Genomic DNA, 11,286 nt, shown 5'->3' with positions numbered 1-11,286 from the left:
CTTTGGTTTAAAGAGGGTTAGAAATGGTGGGTAAACGACTAGAGATTTAAATACAAGGATGGTTAATAGGTTAAAGGATGAAGTCTTGGAAGGTGACAATGGGCTCTATGTTGAAAACAAGCTTGGATGTTTGGGTAGTGGGTTTGAGAGCATAGGATTGTTTCTAGGCTACATTAAGCCTAGGATTTTTGGGCGAGGTTAGGCTTAGTCTATTGAGGGGTTGGTTTTAGAGCATTCCATTATGGTATGGATAGGTGTTAGTGGGCTTAGGTGGGTCCGGTGCCCATGGAAGAGATGAGGAGGGGATGTTGTCTAAGAGGGTGTGGCTTGATTTTTCAAAATCAATAAAGCGTAGTATCTCTTCGGTCAAAAAGGGAGGACACTCCTACTTTCGAAGGGCTAAGGATGGTGCACAAGGATCTAGTGGTTGGTTCCATTTGTACTCAAATGGCGTCCCTTTTTTTGACTGCTCTGATGTTGTTAGACCATAATAATAAGTGCAAAACCTATTATTATGAGTGCAAAACCTAAGATAGTTGAATATATTTCCCGATTTGCTTTGACTTTAAATGATAATAATAAGTGCAATGATAATTATCTGGTATAAATCTGACTTTTTTTTTTAACACAAAATACATATATTATTTCCAAATTAATAAAAGCTTAATCTAATTGGGACAAATATGATGGGTAGATCTAATTCAAATCATCCCTCAAGTTTTAATAAGAATAATCCTTACATTTAGATATATTTTTTCTACTATAAAAAAAAGAATATGTTTCAAACACAATATAAGACACCGTCATTTAAGAAATCATAATATTTATAGGCTTATTTTTTAAATGATGATTGACAAATGCAACACGACATGTGACACTTTGTAAACAATTGCATTGCGAGGCTTTCAAGTGCCTTATCGATGGAGAGATGAGTAGGGTCTTGATTTGGTTAGGTCTATTGTGGGGCATTAGATTGAGATTTGGGAGGTAGAAAGATCCCTGAGCATCTTAAGGGTTTAAGGATCTTTCTGGGTTTTGTAGACCAATGCAACACCTAAAAATAGACGATAATGATGATGTCTTTATCAATATGGGTCCCAGGCTTGAAAAGGGTCATATTTCAGATAGCCAATATTTCTCAATATTTCGGGTTGGGTTGGTGGTGGGGGGGTGGGCGCCAACACAGATCCGCCGCACCAAATATATATATATATATATATATATATATATATGTGTGTGTGTATATATTTGGGATATGGCAGAGGAGAGAGCCAGAGGGCGAGAAGCAGATTCAGAGTTCGTGAGAGTGAGGTAGCCGGTTTTGGAGAGAGGGCTGCAGAGTTTCTGGCAGAGAAGAAGAACAGAGGAGAGGAATTGCAGCTTGCTGGAAGCCAAGCAACATCGCTCAAGGGGAATTGCTCAGGTATGACCATCCCACACTTTAAGTTCACCATTTTTTTTTTTTTACACTCATACTATTCTTCTCACTGATATTTGGATTTTGTTTTGATGGTTGAATGTATTAATACTGTCTCCCATTCTCTTCGTTTGGTCTCTGTTTCACCTGCGTGTATTGAATGGGTATTTTGCTTTGTTCGTTCTTGCTCTGTTTTTTGTTTCACTCCGTTTGGATTCCTCTGCTTCTGACATCGTCATCACCGGCCGCAGCTCACAGCTCTCTCCGTCCGGCAACCTCCCCCTCTTTTCCTTTCCCTTCCCTCTTTCTTTCTCTTTCCTTCCTTCCTTTTCCACATCACCACCGCCACCACTGCCAGCGACCCACGGCTGCTGCCGCCTTTCACCGGTGGCTACTGGTGCCGCCAGTCGCTGCCGGTGAGAGGCGACAGCAGCAGTGGGTCATTGGCAGTGGTGGCGGTGGTTATCTAGAAAGGGAAGGAAAGAGAAAGGGAGAGGGAGGGACGTTGCCGGGCGGAGGGGACTGTGAGCGGCCATGCACTGGGGATGGCACTGACAGTTGTGGCAGTGGTGATGTCGAGAAAGAGAAGGAAAAAGAGAGGAATAGAGAGAAATAGGGAGAAGCGAGAGAGGGGCGAAATCGCCGGTCGGAGGGAGCTACGCCGGCGAGGTGACAGCAGATTTTGGCGTAGTGGGAGAGGCGGGTGGGTAATTTAGGAAAAAAGTTTAGAATTACTGTTTGATTGTATGAAAGGATAATTTGTTTTTTCATTTTACAAAAAGTAAAAAATAAAGATTCAACTCAAATCTATTGGGGTTGGTTTGATTCGACATATGATACGTTGGTCTCCTTCTCATAGAAGGAATCTCAGCCGATTTTTTATGATGTGAATCGTGTGATAATATCACATCATTGAAAAAGTGCCATTGCTCACATCCTTCTCTTCATTCTTTTCCTCCTCCAGACATGGTTGCAAAGCTGGTAGCAATCCTTATCGTCGGAGTCCTCGCCGTAGCCCTTCCGGGGCCCGTGCTGGCTCAGAACTGCGGCTGTGACGCTGGCCGGTGCTGCAGCTGCCAAGCCGGTCCGTGTTTTACGACGCCTGGTAGTAATGTCTCGGTTCCGGATGTTGTGACAGAGGGATTCTTTGATGGGATAATTGATCAAGCTGATGCGAGCTGTGCCGGAAAGAACTTCTACACCCGGGCGGCGTTTCTGGATGCTTTGAAGTCGTATCCTCGGTTTGGCACGGCAGCTTATGTGGATGATGCTCTCTATGAGATAGCAGCCTTCTTTGCACATGTCACACATGAGACTGGACGTAAGATTTTATCATTTTTTTTTTTTTTTTTTTTACGTTATATAAGTCTTATATTTCAATTATTTAAAAAATATATCACATTGAATTTTAGGCTTTGTTTGGTTCTTGTATTAATTTTAAATTTACTTTTTTTATTTCTTTTTCTTACATTTTACCTTAATTTTGTCGGAACCAAACACAACCTATAAATGTAACCTGAAATTTTGTTTTGTGTGTGCGTATATGTGCAGACTTTTGTTACACACAGGAGATTGATGGTGCCTCGAAGGAGTATTGTGATGAGACCGATGCACGGTATCCATGTGTGTCCGGGAAGGATTATTATGGTCGTGGGCCGATTCAACTATCGTGGAACTACAACTACGGTGAAGCTGGGGAGAGCATTGGGTTTGATGGCTTGAACAATCCTGAAATAGTAGCAACCGATGCTGGCATATCATTTAAGTCTGCCCTGTGGTTTTGGATGAGCTATGTGCACTCTGTCATAGGCCAAGGGTTCGGTGCGACGATTCGGGTTATTAAGAGTGATGATTGCAATGGGGGAAACCCTGCTGCTGTCAATGCCCGTGTCGAGTATTTTACAGAATACTGCAATGAACTTGGTGTTTTGCCCGGGGATAATCTCACTTGCTAGTTCCGGGTGTAATTAATAATTAGCTTTTCCCAATTATATTGTTTCAATCTTTATTTCGTTAATTACAAGAATTAAATTCCAATGATTAATGTTCCAAACCCTTGTTATTATGTTGTCTCAATCTTTATGGTTTTTAATTACTTTTTAGGCAGCTGGAAAACATTGCCAAACCCGCCAAAAGTTGTTACCAAGAAATTCGCTGATGGTTCTTTTGGGTCCATCTACTAATGATTACTGTTTCAAACCCTTGTGTTTAATGTTGAGTTCTCGATTGGCTTATTTTAGTCATGTCTAGTCGTGAACTTCACTCCAATCAAATTTTAGTACTTGACCTGATTTTTTTGGGTCACCTTTCTCCATCAAATTTGGACATGGATTGCCTTATCTAATGAAATTTATTTCTCCTAGAAGGGACAAATATAAGAAAAATTGATCCATATTTTAAATGGGCAGGAAGAATTTTCAACGCATTTTTTTTGCATCCAACCTCAAACTTGTACAGCTTCTAGAAATCTTTACAACACTAATCTCCAAGATATTTATGTTGTATTTGACAATTATTTTCAAAAATAATTTCTTTTTTTTTAAATAAAAAATTAAAAAACACATTTGACTTGTTTTTAGGAAAACAATTTTCACTTGCTTTTTTTGAGTTATTTTAAAAAATAATTATATAAACATATATAATAATTAAAAATAAAATTGTGTAGATAAAAATTATTTTAAAAATATTAAAAATATTTTACGTTCCCAAATAGACTTTTGTTTTTTAAAACATCATAAAATAATTTTTAAAAATTATTCTTAAAAACTATTTTTCAGAATTGTTTTCAAAAACAATTATCAAACAAGGCCTTAGAGGCCGTTGTCACTATTTCTAGTGTAAGTTTTTCTTCAAACACTTATGTGAAACGCTTTTATGAGAATTTGAAAAAGTAATTTGAATAATATTTTTGATAATATAATGTATAAGTATTAAAACGTTTTAAAAATAATAAATTTCTAAAATTGACATTTAACAAAAGAAAATATTATAATAAATAAATAACTTTTATTAAAAAAACATATAAACATTTATATTATTAAAAAAATTAAAAATTATATTTATGAAAGGGAAGTAAAAAAGGAAAAGGAGAGTTAAAGGGAAACAACGGATATGGAAAAGGTTAGGAATAAAAAAAAAATTAAAGTGATTTTTTAAAAAAACCACCTTCCAAGTGTTTTTCTAAAAAACACTTAAAGTGTATTTTCTAAATTTTTAAAAGTGCTTTCACCTATTTTTTATTTTAAAAATGCTTTTAGGTTTTTTTTAGAACTAAAAACACTTTTTAAAAACACAATGAAACAGACTTTTAGTAACAAGCTATATGAAATATTATAAATTTGTTTTAAAATATTAGTATTATTTGTTTGTTTTAACTTGTAAATTAGATATCATCAAATATTATATTTTTTAAAATTTACAGAATATATAATAAATACTTTTTAAATATCTCATAAAATATTATTAATTTTTTTTTTCTAACTTGCAAATTAGATACATGGTGTTTATTATTTAGAAAATAATGTAAATACTCACATGTGTATATATATATATATATATATATATATATATATATATATATATATATATATATATATAATATTAATCAAGAAGACAATATTTTTAATACTAATTTACCAACCTTCCAATAATTTTGAAAGTGTAAATAGGGTAATTGGCCGAATTAAAGTCTTCAAAATATTCAAAATTTCTCCATTCCAAAATTACCTAATTGCTCTCCACACTAATCCTAAATATTTTTTAATAAAGATTTAGATATTTAAAATCATTAAAATAAATATTTTCTTATTAAAGCAATTTTTTCAAAGTAATAAGATAAAAATCATGAAATCTTCAAAACTATAATTACAACAAATATTTTTAATTTTAAAACTAATTTCATAATTTAAATTAATGATTTTAAAAAATAAAAATGTTATAAAAATAATTTTTAGTTTATTTTTAATTCCATTTAAATATGATTTTTTTTTAATCTCTATTAATAACAATGAAATTATGTTTATAAAGGCAAAATAGTAAAAATATATATTTCATTTAATTTACAACAATTCAAACATGATTGATTTTAATTTTATTTCCTATGTGTTAATTTTTGTAGAGAATGTCTTAATGACATAGTTTGATATAAAAAAAAAAAAAACTATCAATAATCGTCTTAATGTCAAATTCAAGTTGTTTAAAAATTGTACAAAACCTATTAGGAGCCTTGTATACCTTTGTACATTTAACACATTTCCCTTGTACAATTAGTTTAATACCTTTGTACAATGACACAAATTTCATATTTCTCATAAGTTATATATTCATGTAGGTGTATTAATCATATTTTCAATAGTTTGGTTAAGAAAATGGTGGATGACTTAAGATCAATTTTTTTTCCCCAAATATCATTATTGGGGAAAATATTATAATTTCCATGTGAGAGTTAGATAAAATGCATGACATAGGCATACAATCCTTGGGTGACAAGGAAAATAAAATTTTGGTTTAGAATTGATTAAAATAATTCACAAAGGGTAATCTTGTACACTTTTGTACAATTAGTACATTTCCTTTGTACAGTTAGTGTAATACCCTTGTATAATGGCACAAATTTCATATCCTTCCTAAGTTATGTATCCATGTCCACATAGGAGTGTTTAACCATATTTCCGATGGTTTAGTTGAGAAGATGGTGGATGACTTAATGTCAATTTTTTTTTTCCCTAAATATAATTATTGGAGAAAGTATTGGAATTTCCATACGGGAATTAAATAAAGTGCATGACATATATGTACAATTCGTGAGTGATAAGAAAAATAAAGGAATGACTCATAATTTATTATAATATTTCACAAATGGTAGTCTTGTACGCCTTTATACACTTAGTATATTTTTCTTATACAGTTAGTGTAATACAATTATACAGTGACGCAATAAATGAATAAATAAATTTTTTTTCACATAAAAAAATAATATTAAATAAGATTTTCAATTTTCATTTTTTAATTAAACGTATTTTCAAAAAAAGACAATATATAAAATAAAAATTATTTTTAAAAATAAAAAAATATAAAAACTAAAAACTAGAAAAATATTTTAAAACCAAATTCAAATATAATCTATATAATTTTTAGTTATTTCTTTTCATTTAAAATAAGTAAATATACCTTTCAACCCTTTTATATAAGAAAAATTCAATCTTTACTATGTATTGATATAATCTTTTATTTGCATATGTTTTGTCATTTTTGTGACTCCACTAAAGACCAAGGAGCATTTTCTGTACTTGATTCAGGTTTTCATATGGTGATCTTGGGTTTAAAAATTAATTTGAAAACAAGTGAGTTGATCCTAATGGGGTAAGGTTGTTGAATCTAAGATTTGGTTAGGTGGGTGGGATGTTGTGTGGGTTTTCGCCCAATCACATGTTTAGGTTTCCCATTGGAGCTCTAAGTTTAGGTTTCTCATTGGGAGCCTTTACCTATTTTTAGTACTTTACCTTTTTTGTTTTTTTTTCACCTTTCTCCATCAAATTTGGACGTTTTTAGGTTGAATATATATATGATGGATTGCCTTATCTAATGAAAATTTTTTCTCCTACCTAAAAGGGACAAATATAAAATAAATTGATCCATATTTTAAATGGGTCGGAAGAATTTTTATTTTATTTTATTTTTACATCGAACCCCACAAAGTCAAACTTGTACAGCTTCAAGAAATTTCTACAACAACCCTAGTCTCCAAGATATTTATGTTGCATTTGACCACTGTTTTCAAAATTAATTTCTCCTTTTTTAAAATAAAAAATTATAAAACACCATTAACAAAACAAAAAAAAAAAAAAAAAAAAACAAGATGTTTTTAGAAAACTTAATTGTTTTCACTTGTTTTTTTTTAGAGTTATTTTAAAAAAAATAATTATATAAACATATATAATGATTAAAAATAAAATTATAAAAATAAAATTATTTTTAAAATATATTTAAAAATATTAAAAATATTTTAGATTTCCAAAAAAAAAATTTATTTTATAAAACATGCTATAACAATTTTCAAAAATTATTCTTAAAAACTAAGCTTAATGCCTCTATTGTTGATTGATAGGTGGGAACATGACCAATTAATTTTTCACATGAGATAATGTTTTATTCATATTAATATATATTTTTTTTCATTTTATATTACAAATCGTATAAGGTTTTTGATGTGACATATAATCATATTTCTAGATCCAATTGTCACCTAACCTTCAAAATCATATTATGTTCTTTCTCCATCTACCCTATGTTCTTCGATTACGGACGGTGGCCCATGACCCACCTTTCGTTATAAGAATTTTTCTAAGACAAATTCGGTCAACTCTTAGATAGTTGGCATTCAAATTACTTCGATTTCTTTGACTATTACAATGAATCTAGAGCACCAATTCATTCCTTTTCTTAATAAATAAAAACTTTTATTTAAAAAACATATAAACATTTATATTATTAAAAAAATTAAAAATTATTTTTATGAAAGGGAAGTAAAAAAGGAAAAGGAAAGTTAAAAGAAACAATGGATATGGAAAGGGTATTTTAGTAATATAAAAAAATTAAAGTGATTTTTTAAAAAAACCACCTTCCAAGTGTTTTTCTAAAAAACACTTAAAAGTGTATTTTCTAAATTTTTAAAAGTGCTTTCACCTATTTTTTATTTTAAAAATGCGTGTTTTTAAAACTAAAAACACAATGAAACACAATGAAACACATTTTTGCTATATCCTTCCAAAATGGCATCCCTCACCCTCAGGAAGCTCTCACTGACTGTCCTCCTTGCCGGAATTTTGGCCGGAGCACTGCCTAGAGGGGTGGTGGGTCAGGACTGTGGCTGTGCCGCATACCTTTGCTACAACAAATGGGAGTATTTCCTAATAAAATTTTAACAAAGGCATATTCTTTTATTTTTTTCTTGATTTTATTTTAGAAAGGAAATTACATAGGATGCACAAGGCAATGAAACTCAAGTACAAAGCAATAAGATCTAAAGAATATCTATGCTATTATTTGATTGGTAATATTTTTCAGTAAATATGATATTTCAATATCTCTCGTACATTCTTAATTGAAACTCTTTGTCGATTTAATTGAATACGATTTGAAGAATTTTATAGGTTTATTAATCATGACTTAATAGAAGAACCTCATAAGTTTTAAAAAATTGAAGACACAAATCAAGAAATTAAATTTTTAATTATTTATTGAAATATATCAATTGGTGGAATCATTGATTAAAAAAAAAACAAAAATGTTACGAATGAATAATTAAAATATTTTTCTAAATTATATGTATATGAGGGATTAATTTGAAAAATCAAGAAAGATATGTTGGAACAAATAATTTTTATTGAAAACATTTCTCTAATAAATTTCTTAAATACTAAATGTACTATATATTTAATCAAATATTACAAAGTCTCAACATTTGAGCATAGTGGAATTTCAATCATTCCGAAACTTCTCCCAGGGAAAGATCGATCATTGAAAGAATCTCACCAACCTCGTTAGGATAAGATATGATTAAACTTCTCCTAGGACACCATTGAAAAATGATTCCAATTGTCACCTAACCGTCAAAATTCCATCTACCCTATGTTCTTCGATTGCGGCGGCCCATGATCCACCTTCCGTTGTAAGGATTTTTCTAAGCTTAATGCCTCTATTGTTGACTGATGGGCCCACATCTGCCGTGTCGGTGTCCACTTTTGTCACATGACGTCATATTGTCTTATAGATAAGCCTGACTACTTTAGCATCCCACACTATTCAAGCCATAAATAGCATGGAATGCCACAGAGCAGATAGGAGAAGAAAAGTCAAGGGTTGTTCTTGGGCTGGGGCTACCTACTCAAATTATACACCCACCCGCCCCCCAATTTTGAAATTCCATTTCCAAAGTCTGATCAAAATCCCTCCCCAGTTTATTAATCAGAACTTAATAAAAGAATTTTACAAGTTTCAAAAAATTGAAAATACAAATCATGAAATTAAATTTTTAATTATTTATTAGAAGATATCAATTGATGGAACCATTGATAAAAGAAAGAGATGTTATGAATGAATAACTATCATATTCTTATAAAATGAGATAGTCAAAATTTGATTCACTAAATTAGTCTTTATTAAAAACACGAGGATATATATATATATATATATATATATATATATAAAAGATTATTAGATTTATGATAATGTTGTGAGTAGATGTAAAAAATCAATGTGTGGCACAAGCCGACTCACAGGGTGGCTGGCCACCACAAACTATTAAATATGATATTCCTGCCCAAGTTGCTCACAACTTTAGGGTTAAGTTGGGCCATGGAGATGCTACATATAGCTTAAGAATATCAATCCATTAAGGGCACCAAAGTGTTAAATGGAAAATGGTTGTGTCTGTCACTTCAGATCACTTTTGCTAATTCGTACAAATCTTTAAATATGGACTCGAATGTTTTTGTATGATAATTGAGAGGACCACATATTGATTGAGATCCAAGAAATACAACGCGTCATTGATGCACCAAAGTCCAACATTTCACAGGTTGTGTGGTCCATAGTGGCACCTGCAATCTGAATGGCTACTAGTACTAGTACTAGTACAATCTAAGGCAGCCAAAGACTCCAATCCAAAATTCAGTACCAATCCTCCTCGTTGGTGTTCTCGCCGGAGCTTTCCGTACGAATACTGGGTCTGAGCTGTGGCTGTGATCTAGGCTTTCTTAGGTACTGACTGGAATGAAAAGAAAACGTACTAGTTTTCATAAAGCAAGAAAAATATAAACATGTATTGTGTGTCAAATTTAGGATTATCTGGTTTTAGATTTGTCAAGAAGTCGGGGGGTTGGCTATGTTAGCATTTAAGCACATCATAATCATTAAAAAATTGGCCCCTTGGAATAAATCTGGCATAAGCATAAGTATCATGATATGATGATTTTGTTAGCCATGTCCGAACAGATGGCAGTGACTAGTGAGTATTGTTATGATGGTAGTGGTGGAAAGATGATTGGTGGAACAGTGATGGTGGAGATGGTGATGGCAGTGGTGTGACTGGTGCTGACAGGTGTGGTGGGGATGGCGGTGATGAAGCCAACCAATTTCTCACAACTTTCAGGATCTTTGAAATGGTACCTTCCTAGTTGGAATTTGGGTCCTCCAATTCCCACTCTTAAATATAGCCAACAAAATAATAAAGGATTTCAAACTCTCGAATCACTTTGCAGTTTGCACTCCCAAATTTTGTCCCTGAATCTCTCATCCAATTATTTCTGAAGAAAATCTTATGCCATCTAGAAGATGCTTTTGGCTCTAGAATGTTTTATATTACCATATTTGATGCTTCCAATTCGTTAGCGTAATTAAATTGTTTTACCATCATTTCAAATCTGAATTCCAAAAAAAATATTCATCTTGTATATCTTTCTTATTTAAAATTTTTAAGTATCAGAAGGATGAGCCATCCTTCAAGGAAAATACAACATCTAACAAAAGGAATACACATGTCCAAAAGAAAAAAATGACAAAAGAAGACACTAATTGGACACAACCCAAGGCATGCATAAAATCCCCTACAAGGGTTGAAGGATTCTGACTGCAAGGCAACACACTGCCAAGACGGGGCATGAACCCCTTAAGGTTTGTTCACCAGAAAAAAGAAAATGGAATAAGAAATTCTAAGTTGAGGCAGTCAAGAGTACTGTGATAATTTTGCAAATCATTTAAAATGAAAGCTAATGTTAAGAGGTTATTTGAGTCTTATATAAAATTCGGGAAGTTTTTCCTTGCTAACAATATCTCAGTATAAGAAGTTCTTATACTTCTAAACTTTCTAC

At 31.9% G+C, this 11,286-nt stretch overlaps 1 protein-coding gene across 2 annotated transcripts; it reads left to right on the top strand.

Annotated features, from left to right (window-relative positions):
• The first annotated feature begins 1,260 nt into the window (after positions 1–1,260).
• On the top strand, positions 1,261–3,482 carry LOC117914427 (endochitinase EP3-like). 2 transcript variants are annotated; one of them, XM_034829772.1, is made up of 3 exons: positions 1,261–1,423; positions 2,382–2,738; positions 2,969–3,482. In XM_034829772.1, the coding sequence occupies exons 2-3, from the start codon at positions 2,384–2,386 to the stop codon at positions 3,370–3,372; spliced, it is 759 nt and encodes a 252-aa protein (XP_034685663.1). In that variant the 5' UTR covers positions 1,261–1,423; positions 2,382–2,383; the 3' UTR covers positions 3,373–3,482. The 2 variants fall into 2 exon arrangements, with proteins under 2 accessions (XP_034685663.1, XP_034685665.1); XM_034829774.1 differs by lacking the exon at positions 1,261–1,423 and adding an exon at positions 1,921–2,120.
• The last annotated feature ends 7,804 nt before the right edge of the window (positions 3,483–11,286 follow it).

The sequence above is a fragment of the Vitis riparia genome, chromosome 5 (genome assembly GCF_004353265.1).
Source record: "Vitis riparia cultivar Riparia Gloire de Montpellier isolate 1030 chromosome 5, EGFV_Vit.rip_1.0, whole genome shotgun sequence".
Classification (NCBI taxonomy): Eukaryota; Viridiplantae; Streptophyta; class Magnoliopsida; order Vitales; family Vitaceae; genus Vitis; species Vitis riparia.
This window is presented reverse-complemented; position numbering and strand designations above follow the sequence as displayed.

Excerpts from the sequence above, each read along its gene's own strand:
- LOC117914427 (XM_034829772.1), top strand. The coding sequence starts at position 2,384 with ATGGTTGCAAAGCTGGTAGCAATCCTTATCGTCGGAGTCCTCGCCGTA. Across the intron at positions 2,739-2,968 it reads TGTCACACATGAGACTGGAC|ACTTTTGTTACACACAGGAG; the intron begins GTAAGATTTTAT and ends GTATATGTGCAG.